Here is a 20,050-nt window from a genome sequence, read left to right as displayed (position 1 = left end):
TGCAGGGGCTGACGCACCGGCCGTGGCTCCCCATGTTGCACCTAGCGTATCCGACTCATCAGCCTCAGACTACCAATACAGTCTCACAGCCTGAGTGATAAAGAAGCGGAAGTGAAGCAAGAAGGGAAAGAAAGAGGAACGCGAGATGTCGAAGGTGGGAAAAGAAATGGTGTAGTGTGCAACTTACCAGCAGCGGCGTAGCAGGCCATAACAATCGAGGCGCAACCAGCTTGGCAGATCCCGTAGCTGAGGGACCCAGCGAGGGCGAGCGGAGTGAGCGTGAGGCTCAAGAGAGGAACGATGGCGGTGGCTTTCATGTTCCCTTTGAGCTTCGCTGACAAGGTGATGGTTGGCAGCCTGTTGCAGGTGAAGTGAGGTGAAATGAGATGAGATGAGGTTTAACGAATTGAGGTGTGAGCGGGTATGTGAATGAGAAGCATACAAGCTGTGAGAAAGGAGCTGAGCTTGGGAAAGTGTGGTGTTGGAAGCGGACCAAAGATATAGAGAGATAAAGGTCTCCTTTAATTCAGCATAGGCCAGTCAAAGAAGTCCAACTTCGAAGGTTGTGGAAGGGGAAAGATTATTCGCTTCTTGCACCGGCTTTTATGCAGATATCCTCTGGAGCTGCGCGGGGCCTGTGCATTTTCGTGGGGGTCTGTGGCCAATTGGAGGTGTATTAATCCATTTCCCATTTGCAATGGCCGAGCTGGACATGCAGACGATACTGTGACAGGCCACGAAGTTAGAACCGGTTCGTAGTAATGATAGTTCAAGAGGCGCAGTTCTACTTGACGCAGCAGGCTTTGTACTGGGTGGAAAGGTCGGGCTCGCTTGCTGGTATGTATGCGATTAATGCATCAACGGCTTAGATCCTCTATTCATCCTCATCGTCGTCAATGACCCTCCGCTTTTTCCTCGCATGTGGGCTCCCTACTACCGCCGCATCCTCTTCTATCTCTTCTTGAGACCTCTTCGGCGTCCCCTGTCTATCACTCCTCGACTTGGATTGCAAGACAGTCTGTCTGCCCTCAATCTCCAGGTCATCCTCATCCAGATCAGTCTCTTTTGCATCATCCTCGTCATCGAAGATCTCAGGTTCTTCGTCGCTGGCCGCCAGAAACCCGTCATCTTGATCATACTCATCTTCTCTCGTTCTGCCTCTCGGGTAGCCGTCATCTTCGTCATCGCTATAAATGTCGCCTCGTCGGTTGCCACCCTTCCTAGCAGGCTTCCTAGCCTTCGCAGTAGGCATCCCATCCTCATCCTCGAGACCACCAACAGTTAAACCAACGCTTCCTCTGCCGACCCCGCGTCGACCTAGGACCTTGTCCTTGCGACCAGTTTCGCGCTCGATCTGGGCTTCCCGTTTGCGCTCGGCACGTAATTTGTCTTTTTCTGCTAGCTCGGCTCGTGTCTTAGCCAATTCGGGATCTTCTTTCACGTTTCGAATTGCGGCGAAGGGGTCGTGAACTGCCTCTGCTGCAGCTAAGGACTTTTGTAGGGCAAGCACTGCCTCGTCCGCCTGCTCGCCAGAGGGGAATATCTTCATGGCTGCAGTGAAAGGGTGGATGATGCGAAGAACTTCAGCTTTGGCGTGAGGTGTGGATAGGTAGTGTTGCGAGTCCTTGTCCGGATTATAGTCTTGTGATTCGCCCAGCTTCTTGTTCTTACCATTTCCAAAGTCTTGTCGTAGTGCAGTCGTGGACACCCGGTAGTGATCTCGTGGTTGCGAAGCAATTTGTAGTGTCATTGAACCATCTTCCCACTGGATGAGGCGCGTGTTGGATTGTAGCTTTGATAGGTCCCGAGGATCGTGTCGCCAGAACGCTGTGGTTGATGCCACAGAGAAGGGAGAGAATTTGTCTGCAGGAGGTTGAGCTGCTCCATGATGTGTTGTTGGTACCTCGTACGTGTCCGGGTCGTAATTCTCTGGCCTCAGACCTAAAAATGGCGGAAGATTCAAAACATAGAGCTGCCGAGATCAGCTTTAGACATATATAGGTGCTTTGCCCTACTCACGTCACCATTGCCGGGTTCAGGTTCGGCCATACGCCCAAGATCAGAAGGATAGATTCGAACCACTTGATCCACCACAGCCTCCTGCTCGTCGTCCTCGTCTTCGATGGTATCCGCGATTCTGTCTCGACGGCCCTCATCATCTCCGGAGTCCAATTCTGTATCATCAAGTTTCCGGTCACCACTACCAATCGTTAGGTAATCCTATAACACCGACCTCAACTGCGTACGGTTTACTATGTGCATCGCCGTCATCGTCATCACCAAACAGGTCTGCATCCCCATCTTCGCTTCTGACATCCCCATTTGTATCTCGTCTCGAGCCTTCTTTGGTGTGAGAAGCGGCTTCTCCGTTGATCCTGTACTGCGCTTCATTGGTGTCTGAGCTTTGTTCTCTTGAGAAACCACCGGAGCTCTGAGTTCTATCCGAAGCCATGCTGCAAGGAACACGGGCAGGGCTGAAAGCCCCTTGAGGCCAGTGGGCAGAGCTTTTGGAAAAGGTACTGTGAAGAGGTGGGTTGGAGCAGACCAAATTTGCTGCAGGTATCAAGTGTAGACGCACATAGAAATGAAATCCTCCTTCAAGTACAGAAAGTGGTTCACAAGAGCCCGTTCATGTCTATGCTGTCCTGCGCAGTAAAGTATGTAATTGAACAGGTAAATATGCTGGACCTTCGGACCCCTGCCAGCGGGAGGAACTGAAAGGGCTTAGTGTAGAATATCCGTATGCTATTGCGGTGACACTCTTCAGACTTCATATTTACAAGCCTCCCATCTGTCAAGTGGATGTTCTTTTGGCATATTCTAACTACTACGACGACTACGGGCCCAAAATCCCCGAAAAGTGGTGTGAAGGTGTTGGCATCGCGGTGCTGGCTCAATCATGACCTTCTTTGCAAGTGTGTATGTTCACCTGCCGTGTTCCCCTCGTTGACTATCCCCCGGTTCGCTTGCAGAGTGAGGTGTCAACTGTAACAGACACCAAAAGCACAAGGGGCTGACCCCATTTGTGTTTGTTTGTTGTCGTCCGCATGACACCTCACTTCAGATTGTATCAAATCCCACAAAACACTACCTCCGCTGACTATAAATCACTTGTCTAGACGCCAGGGCTTTGGCCGCGCAAACACAAAGAGCAACAGCAATCTCAAAGCAGCAGCAGCAGCAAATGGTGCTTCAACATCAAACTCAAACATCCCGCCATTACCTTCTATGACAAATTCTCCTTCAGTGTCATCATCCTTGGGTATGGACAGCAACTACAACGACGGCGAGCCAAAAAGGTTCTTCAGTGAGAAATACGCCAAATGCTCGGTCAAGGGAAACTTTTTGACATTGGCTGCACAACCCAAGAATGTGGAACTGGGAGAGTGGTTGGCACATCAGTGTGAGGGGGCTAGGTTGGCGTTTATCGATTAAAGCTGATAGGCCATAGTGGTTGAGATGAATCGTCTTCTCACTGGTATGATCCAAGTGATCCAAGAAGTTGACACCAATACTGGCCTTGCAATCTGTAATGAGAAGAGCTGCCCCACTATGTCAGCTGGCCGGTATGTGTCCATCATGAACATCCATGTATCTGTGATGCTCTGACAAGTTCCAGGCTCACATACACTTGGCTCGAAGGCGGTCGCCCTGCCAAAATCCCTGCTCCATCTTATATCACTCGTGTCCAGAAATGGATCGTTGGCAAGATTCACGATCCGGCCACCTTCCCTACCGACCCCCCCACGTCAGTTGCATCTACCGCCTTCGCTTCTGGTGACACATCGTCACCTGCCAACTATTCTACTGGAGCTCCTATTGCTGCCCCGCCCACTTCTCTCTCCGCTCCGCTCTCCCAACTCTCCGGCCAACAAAATGACTGGGTGGGCAAATCTTCCGGCTTTCCACCCAATTTCCATGCCGATGTCCGAAGCATCATCAAGCAAATGTTCCGCTGCTATGCACATCTGTACCACGGTCACTGGGAGAACCCGTTCTGGCACATTAATCGGCACTTGGAGTTGAACAGTTGTTTTGTGCATTTCGTCACTGTCGCCATGTACTATGACTTGCTAGGCCGAAAGGACATGGAGCCGCTACAGGGATTGATCGACATATTTGTTGGCCAGGGGGTGATTCCGAGGGAAGCTGTCCAGCAGCATACGGGCTAATCGGTCAACCGGACGTGAAGTTTTATTTTACTTCTGTTCGGTGCAGAAGAGCTTTCGCCAACGAGAAGAAGAGTTGGTCCAACGATACCGGTACGGCATAGCATTTGGGAATCTGGGGCTCGGCGTTTGGCGGCCATAGTCGTGGCTTATGGAAGTTTGGGATTGGCGCATGAGCTGACGACCTGACCAGAAGGTCAACAACTAGGATGAATATCGACTTGAACCGAAAGTAAGAAACGTTGAGATATTTTGAACGCTGTAGCATAGGAATCGTCTACGGACAGCTAGCGTTGAAGCAGACTTTGTGGATGGCTTTATGACATCAAAGCCTCCACCTTCATAGAACATCAAAGACAATGCCGTTTACTTCAAGTATACTCACAAGTGTCTCCCAACAATGCAACGCTTTCCTCGGTCTTTTCAAGGTCCAAAAAATGCAGTAGCTACCCAGCAAAAAAAAAGGTAAAAGCAAGCGCTGGGCTCGAACCATCTCTATAGATTAGGTCCACTAATCATCTCTTTCCCCATACAGAACCAAGAACCCACAACCCACAACCCAGAATCCCATCCCATTAAACAAGCCGCAGTAGAAAAACGAAAGAAAGGGCAATAAAACTGTGCCCTCGATCCTCCTCACACTACCAGCCCAAAGGGGAGGTGGTGTGAGGAAGCGAGGCTCAGGAAAATCAGACGAACTGAAAGTTTTACTTTGTCAGGTGGCCAAGTTTGGTAGTGGTTATCTGCGAAGGGCGTCCCCTCCGCAGATTACCACTACACCACTTGGCCACCCGACGGAAAATTGTGGAGTGTAAACATTCATATATGTGTGTTTTTGTGAGGGGTCGGAATGGGGAACACCGCTCTTGAATTTGGTTACAGGAGTATAATACATGCATGTATATGATCGTAGGAGACTGAGATAATTCTAAGAGAGGGTGTCTTACTTGATTTCACCTTCGACTTATTGTTACCAAGTACGTGATTGGTTATTTTCGCTCGCGTTAACGTCCTAAGATATCATTCAACCTGACCTGCCACTCCGTCCTCCTTTCAGGGTCTGCCCGGGTATCTAGCAGCGCCAACGTGCTCCTGACCCCTTCCACTATCCGAAGACATAAAGCCTCATTCTTCTCGTGGTGCGTCGCATTGGACATCTTCGATCTTAGCTCCTTATCACAATTAACCCTTCCTAGCGTTGCCGAAGCTTCAGTGCTCTGGTAGGCTCGGGGAAATTCGCCGGTTGCCACAACAAGGCCGTGGTAGGTCTTCTGACGGCGCTCAAAGGCGTCACAGAGGTTTTGGAGGATGATGAGTGGTGGCTTGGAAGGGCATGCCGACGAGGAGGCGGATGACAGAATCGGACAAATACCCGGTAGGTGGATGCCAGGGGGTGGAGCATCCCCGAACACGTATTGACGGATGAGATAATGCGCAAATAGTTTCCATTCTGCTTCTTCGGTCTCGGTCTGGGAGTTGGCTGTATCTGTGCTGGTGGAAGAGCGGACGTTGGGGTCAATGGAGAAGCCGCGGGCTAGATCTTGGGGTGAGGTGCGGAGGATACGAGACCAGCTATCGGCGATGCCGCTTAGAAGTGTGGCGAGGAGCATGATGTTTTGCATGTTGGATTGGAACTTTTGGGGACACTTGGGGCAGTAGAGGACGTTGTGGCCGGTACGGGTAGCAGTTTGGAGTGTTTCGATCGTGTTCGGATTCATGGGAAGGGAGGTGAGAGTAGACAAGTTAGATAGAGCGAGGTAGATGTCTGGAAGACAGGTGCAGGGTAGAGCAACCGGAGAGGGTGTAAAGGAGGGTGGAGCTGAGGTTACTACGGGATTATTGTGGTGAGTGGGAAGCCCATCTGATGCAATAGGAGGTAAGTGGGTTGACGTCCGTATCTTCGGGCTGCAGGCATTTGAGACGCTGACGGGGAGATTGGTTGTGTTGAAATGATCGTTCCAGTCGAAAGTGGAAGGAAAGCTTTCGAGCATGGCGGAAAGCGATGGGGTGGGCGGTGAGTGGGATGGAGGCGTGGCATCATTGTCGATATGGTTGATACTGTTACTAAAAGAGCCAAAGTCGTCAAAGAGCAGATCTTCATCGGGTACAGGTGCTGATGATGGAGCTGTGGCTGAACTGGTGGAGCTGGGCATTGGTATTGGACATGAGTCCTGGTGAACGGTTTGAAATCCATCCTGAACAAGTTGGTTCGCTTCATTTAGACCATTCTCATTCGACACTAGCATCTCGGCCAGTGCTGAATGCTGCAGTTGGCCCTCTCCGGGTTCTTCAGCAATTTTCCGTCTCTTTCGCGGGCGTCCCATCTGCATCTGTAGGGAGTAGTGGCATGTTAAGTGCTGTTTGGTGCATCGGGTACATCCCGTGGGTTGACCTGAACATCTGAGCTTTCGCTTTCCTTTGATGAGATATTAATACTTCGGGCGATGGTCAGAGGACGTCCAATGACTTACGACATTCATCACAGGCAGAATGCTGCTTTGCGCTGGTGTCGGTCTCAGACATTGCGGGACGTTGGAGAGCAATATCAGCTCAATGTATCGATTGGGGGAGGGTTGTGTAACTAGGAATCTAAATACGCAGGCGCCAAGGCCCCACAACGTGTTGAGCTTAGTATTGGAACGAATAATTCCTTGAGATGAACCCGAATACATCAAATTTCGAGTTATTCATTCTTGCTACAACCGTGTGTGTGGAGATGTAAGATAACAGGCAGGGTTCTAGAAGCAGTGTGGTCGAAGTCGGCGACTTTTACGCACAACAGGCTGCAACTTCGGAGACATAAAGGCTTGGCAACACAAAGGAGAGCGAAATCTGGTCCACACTCACCTCAAAGCCTACCTACTGTTCAGGAAAGTAACCCGCAGACCGCTCTGGAAGAGACGTGAAGCAAGGATGGAATCATCATCATGAGCCACACCTACAAAGACGGTACATAGCCGCAAAGGATGAGGAAAGAGCTGAAGTTGGGTGACATGTAACTAATATCCTCCAGATTTTAGAGCCGATCAGCATGCAAACATCTATCCACGTAAGAATTTCACGCTAGTCGGGCTCCGCTGATACTATATCCGCACTTGAACTAATCAAAAACATGAACCAACCATCCTGCCTTCCTTTCACTGCTGTCCGCCCTCATGACTCCTTAGTAATCACAACCGACCTTGTTTCCACGCTCTCTCGCGGCGGCACCTTGGCTCCGGCTAAGGGATTCTTGAACGAAACATGTGGGCAAACTAAAGACTGGTCTAGTCTGAACGTTTAATACAGTTGAAGGTCTACTTACATCTGGCATGAGTGCCGGCTTTGGTGTCAAACATAACAAATGCATAAGGCTCTGACCTCTTTTGTGTGGATAGCCAATACCTGTGCAGAATGTCAATCAACAATTTAGGTGTGTTCAAATGCGGGTGAGAGACGAACCACTGATGTTTGGGGTTGAACTTGAGATAGTAAACCTCCCCAACACGATCTGGAACTAGCCGATCAGCTGCCATAAGGTCTGTTTCACCAACTGAACGACTATCACAAAGAGCCAGAGGCTGATCCTCTAAAACTGGAAGCAAGCTTCGCCAGGTACTATGAGCGTTCATCAGCAAAAAGATCCATGTATGCTCTACAGCAAAGCTTGGACATCTGTTACTTAACGATGCGAACGCGGTAGCCAATCCTCAAGAACGCATCCTTCTCTGGCTGTGAGAGATATCTGTTTATCACCTGGGGCGCTGAATCAATTGTTATATCTGGTAGATATTATTGACATGGCGAGAGTGTGGTCTAACTACGAATCTGGCCTCACCGTTGTGCGCTCCTCGCGCCGGTCCTTCTGTATGTAACGGGTTGTTTAGGTCAAACTCAGTTCGCTGGAACACGATGTTTTTTCGCAGTCGAAGATCATAACATTTGACATGGGTTGCTCCAAGAGCTTCCATCAGGAGCTGTTCGGTCTCTCTCTTGTATGCCTCAACAGCATCCGCCGCCGTAAAGGCTGGGATTTCAGTGTCATGTGAAAGGACTTGAAAGCCATAGTTCTCAAGACTGACATCGCCTTCCAAACCGCGGATATCACTGATGGCAACGTTATGATCTTCGAATTCGAGATTGTCTACTCGTTCCTTGTCTGGATCGAAACCCTTCTTCGGTGGTAAGAAACACCAATACGGCTTCTCGGTCTCATACAGTTCGAGATCTTGCAGGTATCTCTGACACATTAGACGGTAGGAATAGTATGCAGTAGATCTTCGCACTTACTCAATTGTTCCTCGAACATCAGGCATTTTAGAATCATTATAAATAGTAGTAAGTTAAGAGTCGAAATTCTAGACCGTCACGAGAAAATACAACTGTGGGAGAGGCTGCTGTCAAGTCAGATATGGTCCTGAAAATACCCCCCCCCTTTCCCGTCATCCGGTCGTTTCAGCCTCCATCGCAATTGGCCTGGAAGTTCGTCCTTGGATAGGCCAATTCCTCCTCCTTATGTGGGGGTCAGATATTAGCCGTTCTGCGCCCTCGGCCCCATTCACGCAATCCTTGTCAAATGCCCTTACACTGACGAGACCCACATTCTCTGGGGTGTCTGGGCATATACCGATGAAGGCAAATAAGATCCGTTCGCAATACCAGACAGGCAGCATCAGAGATATGCATCCGGATTCTCCCACCAAGACCGGCGAACACTTCAACTTTCCCCCACACAGAGCATTAGGAAATCCCCCCACCATGGGAGAACAAACATATTCCGTACGTGTCAGTCGCATCTCGATTCAATATCTCAAGTGACTAACATCATTACACCATGTAGGCTTCGCCGGCGTTGCCTGGTCCAAATACAAATGACGACTCTCCGTCTCCCCCGAGTCCCTCTCCAATCCACGCTCCCTTGCCTGAGCCGGTCGTAACGTTCTTCGGTAGTGTGAGTTCTGAAGGTTTTCCCCGACCGACACCAAAAATACAACCATGGAGAAAGATTTGGAAGGGCCCACAAGCACCATCACCCGATGGTAAGCTCGTGGTTGCATGCCCGAGGAGGTGTAATTATGGTACGTATGCAGTTTTTTGTTGCTTTGAAGGAATCTCGGTAAGATCGCCAGGTCGGATATCAATAACACCAACGAAAGCATGGCATCAGTACCGGATTGTGTGCCTACATCAAGTGAAATTGGCCCTCATATGAAAATCAAGATATAGGGTTTTCTGGCAGACACATGCCAGGCTCGCAGTTCTTGCATGTTAGACCGCAAGGCTGACTTCTGAGTGTCACTACACAGGCAGCAATAATCTCGGCGGTTACTAAATTGACTTCTCAATATCGTTCACATTCGGCCGTTGGGTCAGGACATTCATTTTGCATCTCTTGAGGATCTTATGGCGAGCATTCCTTCCATTCTCGCTGCCAGGTAATGGACATTCAGTCTATTACAGACACGCTTTCCTCCTCTAAAGCCTTTCACTTGCGATGCATTCTGCCACAGGCTTGGAACAGCAGCAATAACAAAGTCCAGTATGGTCTTGCACTTGGCTTTTCAACCAAAATACAATGGATTGAGGCTCTAATACCACAATCTCGATCGCCAAGCACAACGACTCTGGGGATACTGCCTTGTGTGTCGCCTTGTCCTATGGGCTGCAGCGTGATTAACTCCCTTTGGAATAAGTTGGGCACCATGCAATGCATATGTATGACCCGGCATGACCATCACAGCCGGAGTGCAAGCTGAGGATAGACATGCGGCCAACCTGATTGAGACGTCTCTCGCCTTGTCTGCTGCTTCATCCGCTAATATCTCGTCTTTTGTGTGGAGCGGGGTATTTAAATCCTCGTTTCCGCGTTGCATATGTCTGGACCCCGCATGACTGTTTACGGCTCACATGGCCTGATAACTGGCTGTGATGTCGGGTAATCATAGACGAGAACTTGGACGAGAACCCTGACCGCTCAACTCAACCGTGTCCCTCAATTTTCTGCGCACAACAAACTAGCGTAAGGCATTCTCTTGCTGGGTACTTTGGCAGTACGCTAGTTATCTTCACTGGCACCAACCACCAGACTCGAAAGGACTTGCTGTTGGCAACTACGCAAAACTAACCACGGCAATTCGAGACCTTGGATCGCAATCAAAGCATCGTTCAATCCCAAGGGTTCTAAAGTGCTTCCTTCTACGATGACCGAATATGATCTCGAGCATGGTGAAAAGAAGAAGGTAAAAAGATCAGACACCTGGGTAAGTAAGATAGTAATAATGATGCCCAATTTCGTCATCATAAAATGCCTTGAAGCCTTCTCTTGAGCTGACCAGCACACATGAAGAATTCCATATACGCAGCCAGATTCCGTCGACCGACCACCTTATCAAATGTAGCTGAACGAACACCAGAGGTGCATGAAGCTGGTATGGCTGTCTGATTGTTGACCACCTCATGGTGGTTTCTCCTGACCTGGTATTGTTAACTTCTTCGCAGAATGGGTTGCCAAATTGACTCCACAGGAATTCCAGAAACGAGATGATCTTGTTTCTCTACTTGTTGGCGGTGAAAGGATTAAAGGGTCACTGGCGGATTCGTGCTTGTGGTACGGTCGATATCTCCAATCTAAATTTCATCACCATTGGCACCTTCTTGCCCCAGCGCTTGTCGGTCTCGAGGACAATGTGACACCTGCATCTGGAGACCTCGTCATTGTCTACTGCTTTGTCATTGAAGTCGCAAAGCTTTTAAAGACCAGAAAAAACCTTGCACTGGTCGAAATCGTGGATGAGTTGGACAATCAGCAATTGCTAAAGCCGCAGATGGATGAGGAACGTGCAATCCTTAATCAGATCGTGTTTGCAACGTTGGGCTGGCTCAGTACGGATCACCCGAGCATCTTCGTCTGCGTGAAATGGCCAACTGATCTATCGGCCAGGTATGCTGTACGAAGCAGTTCCGCACCCAGCAGCAAACAAACTTGAAGTGGTCAGGACATCTACCACCTCATCCGGATATCGCAACTCGCTCAACACGAGGAAATACCACAGCTACATGCGGAACTTCGACTACATCGACTTCCCTTTTTTCGAACTGCTGGCAAGATTTGGAGAGCTGACCCCTCAATGGAAACCACATTTCGCCAATGAACTCGGATCATTACGGCAAGCAGAAGTCATCTCGGTAAAAGATGTTTGCTTCAACACGTTACAAGGCCTCGCGGATCTCAAGATCGAGTGGGTCACATCGTTGGCCCTTCATCTGGAGATGGATAGTAGTAAGAAGACACTGAAATTGTTCCAATTCCCCTCGTTTTGTAGAATGATGGTTGTTGAAAATGAAACCCATTTACTCTCTAGGTGAACACCTTCGCTCCTATCACTGATTGAAACATTCTCTTACACCGGTAGGCTTCTGACTGACCATGCGACCCGGCTTTACGAGGACGTCAGAGCACCAGAGGTGGTGACAGAACAGTTCTTCAAGGAAATCCTGCTTACTTACCGGTTGATATTCGGACAAGATGATCGATCATACAAGGCCTTTTCACGAATGGTCCCAGTCTGGGAGGAGCAATGCGGCCGGAGCTCATGGGAGACAACCTGGGCCTGCGATCCAATGTTGCTCACTCTCTGCGGTAAGAGCGCGACTAGCGACGAAGCCCGAAAGATCTATGACGAAATCGATGAACACGAGCCCGCTAATTGCTACAATGCACACCATGAATTTCCCTTCTTCGCAAAACGATTGCTCGAGCTCCAGGAATTCATCAAACACCACCAGCCGCAGAATTTGAGAGCATTGCTGAATGATCGTCGAGACGTGGCGGCTTGGTATACCCTTTGGAACAACCAGGTGAGCATGAAATGCCTTGTACCGGTTCGTCAGCCATTACTAAGACATGCATCCACAGCTTCTCATCATCTTTGCCACAATCACCATTTTGTTGATGATGCTCTCCCTTGTCCTCCAGGCCTGGCAAGTCATGCTGGCCAGGCAACAGCTGCAACAGCTTGGTTAGGCTTCTCCTCCGATCTGAGATTTTGAGGCAGCGGTCCTCATAAGTCCTTGGTTGAAGAAAAAGCGTAGTTATAGATCTACCCAATTCAATTTAAACCATACCCTTTCAACTACTCTACCCCACTCGTGAATAGAGCATATCCATTCGTTCATTATGTCTTCTTTTTCTTTCTTTTGATCCGCTCAGTAGTATTCCCCAAAGCTCACCCGAACCCAAACCAACCCAACCGAGTAACCAACCAACTACCAATAAAACAACGGCACCAACGCATCGTGCGTATCTTCCTCTTGATCCCTCTCCGTATCATTCCCCACAGCTCACCAAAATCCAACCCAACCCAACCAAGCAACTAAGCAACTACCGATAAAACAACGGCACCAACGCATCGTACGTATCTTCCTCTTGATCCCTCTCCCTATCATGCTCATCCACAAACGGAATACTGCCACCCTCCCCCGACGCAATCAGCTTCTTCCGCGCCAGGTCGGCTCGCTGCCTCAACGCATCTGCCTCGGAGCTGAATTTGCCCAACACGTCGCTCTCGAGCACGACGGCGGTTTTCCAGAGGATGCGCGCGATGACGCCGTCGTCGTGGGTGGGGGAGCGGAGTTCGGCGATTTGGCGCGCTTTGTTGAGGTAGCCTCTGGTATTACATCAGTTCAATTGTGGGAGATTGGAAGGGTTTGTGGTTGGGTCTAAAGGGGAAGGGGGGGTGGGCTTGAGGCGGAATATGAGGAGGCAAAATGCGTACTTGGCCACTTCGGCGTGATCCTGGGCTAATTCCACATCGGCGAGCGAGTAATATGCCGCGGCGGTGATGGGGTGGGTGGGCATCTCCTGGAGGGCGATGCGGAGACATTCTGAGAAGGACCGTTGGGCGATGGACCAGCGGCCTTGTAGGACTTCGCTGTAGCCGTAGGCGAGGTGGACGCTAGAAGCTTTGTTAGAAGACTGGAATAGATGTCTGAAATCGGATGAGGGCAATTACTGAGCCATGGCGACTGAGGGGGCACCTAGCCGCATGAACATGGATTCGGAAAGAGTGATCTTCTTCTCCGCTTCTTGGAAATTGTTCGACAGCATGTGCATCCGGCCGACGCAGAGATATGTCAGTGCCAGGTGCGAGGCAGTAGCATCCCCGCCGGCAATCCAAATCAGTGTCGCTCTTTCGAAGTAGTCGCTGGCTTCGGTGAGGTTACCGGAGGCCGTTTCGAGGTTTCCGAGATTGTTGTATACACCGGCGACTTTCGACGATCAGAATATAACACCAGGAAGGGGAAAGGCAGGTAGGGGCGATGTGCGTACTTAAGGGGTCATCATGGGCAAGAAGCTCTTTTCGAATTCTCAGAGCCGTCTCCCACGCGTTTCGACAATCAGAAAGCCGATTCAGGTCAAAGAAGCGGGAGCCAGCGATATCGACTAGGCGGGCATAAAGCCTGGAGGTTTTGTCTTCACATGCTCCAATGGCGGTTTCGACCACAGGTCCACTTCCATCGAAGTCTCCGATCTCGTAGAGATACCTTGGTAAAAAGCTCAACTTAGGAAAGGTATACAATTCAGGGTTCAATCTTACCATGCGCAATTTCTGAGCAGTTGCAAGAAGTAATCATGTGCTTTAAGCTTGCCAGACGGAGCGTATTCGGAATACTTCTTGCTCAAGTACACGCCATGAGGAATATATTCTTGACACACATTCCAGCTTTCGTAAAGCGACTCGCTCGTCCTTTGCTTTGGGAACTGCTCATAGACCAGCCGAGATGCAATGTCGAAACTTTCTTGGAGATCGTCCAGGTCATGGTAATTGACGGCTTCCTGGACAACACGATGGATTGACAGAACATGGCGGTCTCTCCTAATGAGTTTTTTTGCCAATAGTTCATCAACCGCCTTTTCAAATTCTGGCGAAGGTGTGACTATACTGAAGAGTGAAGCTCGATCTTTACTGTCGAGATAGACAGAATCTTGCTTGCAGAAGGCAAGGCGACCATCTAGTGCACGCTGGGTTCGTGGAAGAAACAATTGAATCGGAATGCCATCTATTACTGTGTCAGTCTTTGGATGAATTTTGGGAGCTCAGTCCCGAACATACCGGGTGAAAGCCATGCAAGAACACCAAGAAGACCTCTGGAATTTTTGGCTAAGGAGTTAAAAGTCATGTCCCAAAGGGCATCAAGTGGTTTCTCCGTGCTAGAGCGATCACTCAGGTGGCGCTCCGGAAGTGTTCGACTCTTCTCTTTGAATACCTCGTAAGTCTTCGCGATTGTGGGACCACCAATTTCTGGATTTTTTATCAAGATAGCTGCTTGTCGAATTGCAAGCGCCAGCCCCCCGAGCTTTTCAAGCAAGCTTTTGGCAGCCGACACCTCGCTCGGTGGGATATGGCCTTCTCGCTCCATTTTCTTCCAATCGTCACCAAGGAGTTGGAGAAGCAGGTCCCAGCTCTGCGCGGGATCAAACGGCTTGATGGTTTCACCCTTTCGTTGCAAGTCTTTGGAGAAATTGTGGTATCGCCGCGAGGTGGTGAGGATGGCCCCAGATGCTCCCATGGGCCAGTACCCCTTGAGGATCTGGTCATGTTCTTGTTGATGAGTTAGCCGAAGAAACGATTTTGAGTAATATCTGCCATGTCACTAGAAAGGTTCCAGATTGAACGTACCCGCATTGTCGAATATCAACAACCATTTCCTTGCTAAAAGAAGGGCACGTCAGTGTTCAATTTATAGCTGTTCATCAGGGGATAACCCAACATGTCTTTTTCAGCCAATTCTGGACAGCCAGTTGATTTTCTTCGTGATGGCCATCTCGATCAGCTCCTGGCAGGTTTAGAGCCACGGCCACATTGGTGAAGCTTTGACGAATGGAGACAGATGTCTCGCATTGGATCCAAAAGATGGCATCGAAACCAGCTTGGTTCATATAGGCAAACTGCAACGCAATTTCCGTCTTGCCGACCCCACGGCGGCCATATATGGTGTAAGTTCTGAGCGACTGGTCGTCCTTGGGGCTTAGATACTTTTCAATTTTTTCCAGTTCAACTGCGCGACCGTAGAAACGCGGATTCTTACTGAATGGCAAGATGATATTTGGGAAAGTTCCTGGTTCATCACTTTCAGGCATTAGGGCATGCCTCAAGGACATATTTCTGATTTGACGATCCTGATTGGCTTTTGAATAGCTAGCAACTTCGTTCACATGCTTCACGATTCCCTCGAGCTCCGAGAGATTCCAGTTGATATTCTCGCGGAGGTCGGGCCATGCCTGCTCAGCAGCGGTATCTAGAGACCTCCGTGAGTTGTGAAGAACTATCAACTAGAAAACTCTGGTGGGAAAATAAGACTAACCGGAAGCGTATTTATGAAGATAGGTTATGGAATCCGATAGGATGATGGTGAGGGGATCAAGAAAATCCACAATGTTCAGCAACACCTCGTTCACCTGGTCACACGAGGAAAGACATTGGTTGAAGAGCACCACAACTGTGCGAATCTTATTTAACAAGTCCGCCGTTCGTTTGAGCCTGTCCGGAGATGTGTAGGAGAGCTATGACGTGTCAATAGACGTTGAGTTTCTCACGCCGAGAAATTTCTTACTTTCAAATTCAAGTAGATCATGCCCCAGAGCAAATCGAATCTTGCCACTTGAGGTGCTACCAGGTTGGCAAAGTGTCGAGTAAGGGTACTGAGAGTTCGAGGAAGAGGTTGTATTCGACCCAGGAGCCTCTTCATAGCCGTTGTAGATGACGTATCCATGAGTTTTCCGTGAATCTCTTCCTTGATGTCGTCCCAGTCATCATATTTGGCAATTATCTTATGGTCTACACCCGTGAGCCCGGATTAGCAATTTTTAGATTTCCCTAGACCGACCTGATGCTGAAAGTCTCTCGGCCGTTGCCCTCAAAATATCTCCCCATCGAAAAACGGCAAATGCTCTCGTGTCCCTGGTTGGGTAAATCAGACGCCGGAAGTCTCGGCATGAAGGCTGAGGTGCTCACTCGAAGTCAACATCATACTCGTCTTTCCGAAGAGCTCCTGGCGTCTCCGAGACATGGACATCGGACATTCCATCTGCTATCTCGTTCTCTGCAACGGTGATTCCGTTGCTACTAGATGAAGGGGTATAAATAAGGAAGTCGGATCCTGAACCTTCCTCCAGATCTGGGGTATGTAGAACCCCATTTCCATTATTTTCATTTCCTGGCATACCTCCAGATAAGGTCTTCGATGGAGTTGTTTGTTAGACCAATCAGGCTTCAATGCGTAGTCGCAAACCATCCAACACCGACAATACAACGCCCTTGCCACCAAAGTCAGTCACATAGAGTGTGTGCAACGGAGGAAAATGGCCATATTTCTAGCAATCAAAGCTACCAATAACCAAATGCGGTTCAAACCATTCGGAATGAGCAGTGACAGGGAAGACCCACGGGAGTGGGGAGAGCAACAATGCGGCCAGAAGCTTCATTTTTAGGAGATTGCAAAAGTGAGAGGGAGGAGGTAGGTTAAGTATAGCCGAGATATGCATTCCGGGGTGGCCTGCTGCGTGCTTCGTAAACCATCACTTTGATTGATACGCTCTGCATGGGCAGCTTCGCACCACCTTTCGCACCACTCTCTGTGCGGCTTGATTTTAATGGGTACCTCGTCTCGACCACTGAATGCCTTGCTTTGCTCAAGGTAGTAGAAGTAGGGCGCCCGAAATCTGCCTTATGCTAGGAGATTCCCCGGTTGCCAGCTGGTTAAGTAGTGTCCAGAAAGAGGATAAACACCTGTACGATTGAGTCGATCATACATCCATGCATTGGAGGAGCATGGTCATGCTTATGCGGATTCAGGAAAGTAGAGGGGTTTTAGGAAGTACGGAGGGGAGGCAAAATCCCGACTGAAGGACAGTAGCGCTGAAAGGAATTGAACCTAACCAGTAGTTTAGCCTCCTACTGGCTCTTAGAGTACTACTACGGACTACATAGGTTAGAGAAGTAACAATACCAGCACCAGAACTAGGACCGATTGTGTCAACGCATCACTTTATTCCTTCATCAGCTCATCCCTTCCATTCGCCCATCCATCGACCAGCATCAACATTATCATCATTCCCGAACCCTTCACCCACCTTTCGTATCCTTGCCTCAAACACCCTACCCTGCCCTACCATACCCTAGTCATTTTCTCTCGACGCTCGCCTGCATCTCACCCTGATCTGGGTGAGACCGGGGTGAGCTGGAGCGGCATCACCCTAGGCCCAGTCCGGTGGTGAGCTCGGGCCAGATTTTGCGGCTGCAAGGCCTGATCAGGTTTGCAGCGCGGAAACTTCCGCCTTTCCCCGAAAATTTATGTCTCTGGTAGGTGGACTTCGACACAGCACATTGCACGTCGCTGGTAATGGCTTCATTGGAGGTTAAAAAGAAGCGCAAAGCTGTAACTCGAGATGTTGACTCAGGTCCAGCCATTGTATCTGGAGATGAACCCGGGTTTGCTCAGCTCGATGGCACACTTGCAAGCAGCGACGACTCAGAGATTGGTGACAACGATGATAGTATCTTCGACTTTGGGAGCACAGAGGAGTCTAGCGAGCCGGTAGAAGACTTGAGCGATGATGATGGTGGGGGCAGTGCACGAAGCTCAGACGATGGATTGTCGAAAGGCTCAATTGACCAAAAAGCCAAAATTGCGCAACCTGTGGACATAGAAGTCGAAACGACTGGGCTCAGTGGAGAAATTCCTGACAATGAAGAGGAAGACGATAGGCCGAACTTTCGAGTGCAGAAGGATGCAAATGGCAACGACCGCTACATATATGATGAGATCGACCCAGACGACAATTCCGAACTGGATGAGTTGGGACCCGAGGAGAACACGATTGGCAATATACCCCTCTCGTTCTACGACCACTTCCCCCATATTGGCTACAATATCAATGGGAAGAAGATTATGCGACCAGCAAAGGGTGCCGCGCTTGATGCATTGTTGGACAGTATGGAGATACCAAAAGGCTGGACAGGCCTAACAGATCCATCCACAGGAAAGCCATTAGAATTGAGTCAGGAAGAGCTGAATTTGCTGAAGAAAGTCCAAATGAATGAGATTCCAGAAGATGGTTATGATCCCTACGAACCAACTGTGGAGTACTTCACAAGCAAGACTGAAATCATGCCCTTAAGCGCTGCTCCCGAGCCGAAGAGAAGATTCGTTCCTTCAAAGCACGAAGCTAAGCGTGTTATGAAGATTGTCCGTGCTATTCGAGAGGGTCGAATACTGCCTTACAAAACACCAGAGGAAGGCAGAGAGGATGACGCCGACGTTCAGAACTATGACATCTGGGCTAACGAGAAGGCGCGCCCAGAACATATTATGCATGTTCCAGCTCCAAAGCTACCACCCCCTGGATTCGATGAGAGCTATCATCCTCCACCAGAATACCTGCCTGACAAGGGTGAGAAGAAGGCTTGGGAGGATGCAGACATAGAGGATCGAGAGAAGGAATATCTGCCCACGGACCATGACTCGCTCAGAAAAGTACCTGGGTATGAGAACTTCGTCAAAGAGAAGTTCGAACGCTGTCTTGATCTATACCTTGCACCTCGTGTACGAAGAAGCAAGCTGAATATAGACCCGGAATCTTTACTGCCCAAATTGCCCAGCCCTGAAGAGCTGCGACCATTTCCAACCACGTGTGGCATCATTTACCGAGGTCACAAAGGCCGAGTGAGGTCATTGTCAGTCGATCCATCTGGTCTATGGCTCGCCAGTGGTGGTGATGATGGCACCGTGCGTGTCTGGCAACTCGACACCGGTCGTCAGATTTGGTCAGTTTCTTTGAGCAGTAACGAAGCTGTCAACGTTGTCAGATGGCGTCCCGGCAAAGACGCTTTCATCTTGGCTGTTGCCGTTGGAGACAATGTTTACCTCTGCGTACCGCCTATCTGTGATCCAGACCTAGAAGCAGCCAGTCTTGAGGTCCTAGACGCTGGCTGGGGCTACTCGTCCTCGACCTCCACCACGAAGTTACTAATCACGTGGACGCGTCCGTCGAACAAACTTTCCGACAATGGCGTGCACGCTCTCATCTCCCTCGGTCACACTGCGAAGACCCTCTCCTTCCACCGCCGAGGTGATTACTTTGTCACCGTCTGTCCCGCCCCCAGCACTCCCTCGTCGTCGGCTATAGCCATCCACACCCTCTCCAAGCACCTGACCCAATACCCCTTCCGACGACGCCTCAAAGGTGGCGGCCCACCCCAAACAGCACACTTCCACCCTTCCAAACCCATCCTCTTCGTCGCCAACCAACGCAGCATCCGCGCCTACGACCTCTCCCGCCAATCCCTCCTCAAAATCCTCCAACCCGGCGCCCGCTGGATCAGCAGCTTCGACATCCACCCCACCAGCTCCGCCATCTCAGGAAGCGACAACCTGATCGCCGGCTCGTACGATCGCCGCCTGCTCTGGCACGATCTCGACCTCTCGCCCCGCCCCTACAAGACGCTGCGCTATCACCAGAAGGCTATCCGGGCGGTGAAGTTCCATCCCAGCGGACAGTATCCGCTGTTTGCGGACGCGAGCGACGATGGCACGGTGCAGGTTTTCCACGGAGAGGTGGTGGCCGATATGATGAGCAATGCGAGGATTGTGCCGCTCAAGGTGTTGAAGGGACATAAAGTGGTGGGTGATCTGGGCGTGTTGGATATTGATTGGCATCCGGTTGAGCCGTGGATTCTGTCGGCGGGCGGGGATGGCACGTGTCGGTTGTGGAGATGATTTGGTGCCAGTCAATAATGAATGGGTACTGTCTCGAAGACTTGCTCAAGTACATTTGTTGGCTTTTGCGTCAGATCTCGCGTTAGAAGCAAAAATATATGTCTGTGACTTGGTGGGCAATCCGT

The 20,050-nt window shown here is 50.0% G+C and overlaps 7 protein-coding genes across 7 annotated transcripts; 3 read left to right on the top strand and 4 right to left on the bottom strand.

Moving 5' to 3' along the window:
- Positions 1-874: 874 nt before the first annotated feature.
- On the bottom strand, positions 875-2,452 carry EPUS_02477 (uncharacterized protein; the record flags this gene model as incomplete). Its single annotated transcript, XM_007805478.1, has 3 exons — positions 875-1,972; positions 2,020-2,200; positions 2,247-2,452. 3 exons carry the CDS (start codon positions 2,450-2,452, stop codon positions 875-877), a joined length of 1,485 nt encoding a protein of 494 aa, XP_007803669.1.
- A 447-nt stretch (positions 2,453-2,899) lies between these two features.
- On the top strand, positions 2,900-4,172 carry EPUS_02476 (uncharacterized protein; the record flags this gene model as incomplete). The annotated part of the gene is made up of 4 exons (XM_007805477.1): positions 2,900-2,919; positions 3,120-3,403; positions 3,452-3,566; positions 3,620-4,172. The coding sequence occupies 4 exons, from the start codon at positions 2,900-2,902 to the stop codon at positions 4,170-4,172; spliced, it is 972 nt and encodes a 323-aa protein (XP_007803668.1).
- Positions 4,173-5,173: 1,001 nt separating this feature from the next.
- Positions 5,174-6,692, bottom strand: EPUS_02475 (uncharacterized protein; the record flags this gene model as incomplete). The annotated part of the gene is made up of 2 exons (XM_007805476.1): positions 5,174-6,585; positions 6,641-6,692. The coding sequence occupies 2 exons, from the start codon at positions 6,690-6,692 to the stop codon at positions 5,174-5,176; spliced, it is 1,464 nt and encodes a 487-aa protein (XP_007803667.1).
- Positions 6,693-7,322: 630 nt separating this feature from the next.
- On the bottom strand, positions 7,323-8,464 carry EPUS_02474 (uncharacterized protein; the record flags this gene model as incomplete). Its single annotated transcript, XM_007805475.1, has 6 exons — positions 7,323-7,423; positions 7,474-7,553; positions 7,611-7,766; positions 7,831-7,912; positions 7,987-8,387; positions 8,439-8,464. The coding sequence occupies 6 exons, from the start codon at positions 8,462-8,464 to the stop codon at positions 7,323-7,325; spliced, it is 846 nt and encodes a 281-aa protein (XP_007803666.1).
- Positions 8,465-10,488: 2,024 nt separating this feature from the next.
- Positions 10,489-12,171, top strand: EPUS_02473 (uncharacterized protein; the record flags this gene model as incomplete). The annotated part of the gene is made up of 5 exons (XM_007805474.1): positions 10,489-10,576; positions 10,647-11,030; positions 11,089-11,509; positions 11,561-12,005; positions 12,064-12,171. The coding sequence occupies 5 exons, from the start codon at positions 10,489-10,491 to the stop codon at positions 12,169-12,171; spliced, it is 1,446 nt and encodes a 481-aa protein (XP_007803665.1).
- Positions 12,172-12,528: 357 nt separating this feature from the next.
- Positions 12,529-16,371, bottom strand: EPUS_02472 (uncharacterized protein; the record flags this gene model as incomplete). The annotated part of the gene is made up of 12 exons (XM_007805473.1): positions 12,529-12,814; positions 12,923-13,102; positions 13,160-13,415; positions 13,477-13,691; positions 13,745-14,207; positions 14,261-14,749; positions 14,828-14,860; positions 14,919-15,446; positions 15,513-15,711; positions 15,762-15,985; positions 16,035-16,108; positions 16,163-16,371. The coding sequence occupies 12 exons, from the start codon at positions 16,369-16,371 to the stop codon at positions 12,529-12,531; spliced, it is 3,156 nt and encodes a 1,051-aa protein (XP_007803664.1).
- Positions 16,372-17,549: 1,178 nt separating this feature from the next.
- Positions 17,550-19,925, top strand: EPUS_02471 (Ribosome biogenesis protein ERB1; the record flags this gene model as incomplete). Its single annotated transcript, XM_007805472.1, has 1 exon — positions 17,550-19,925. The coding sequence occupies one exon, from the start codon at positions 17,550-17,552 to the stop codon at positions 19,923-19,925; it is 2,376 nt and encodes a 791-aa protein (XP_007803663.1).
- Positions 19,926-20,050: the final 125 nt, after the last annotated feature.

This window comes from Endocarpon pusillum (genome assembly GCF_000464535.1).
Source record: "Endocarpon pusillum Z07020 unplaced genomic scaffold scaffold4345, whole genome shotgun sequence".
In the NCBI taxonomy this organism is placed as follows: domain Eukaryota; kingdom Fungi; phylum Ascomycota; class Eurotiomycetes; order Verrucariales; family Verrucariaceae; genus Endocarpon; species Endocarpon pusillum.
The sequence above is the reverse complement of the archived record's forward strand: the minus strand, read 5'-3'. Positions and strand labels throughout refer to the sequence as shown.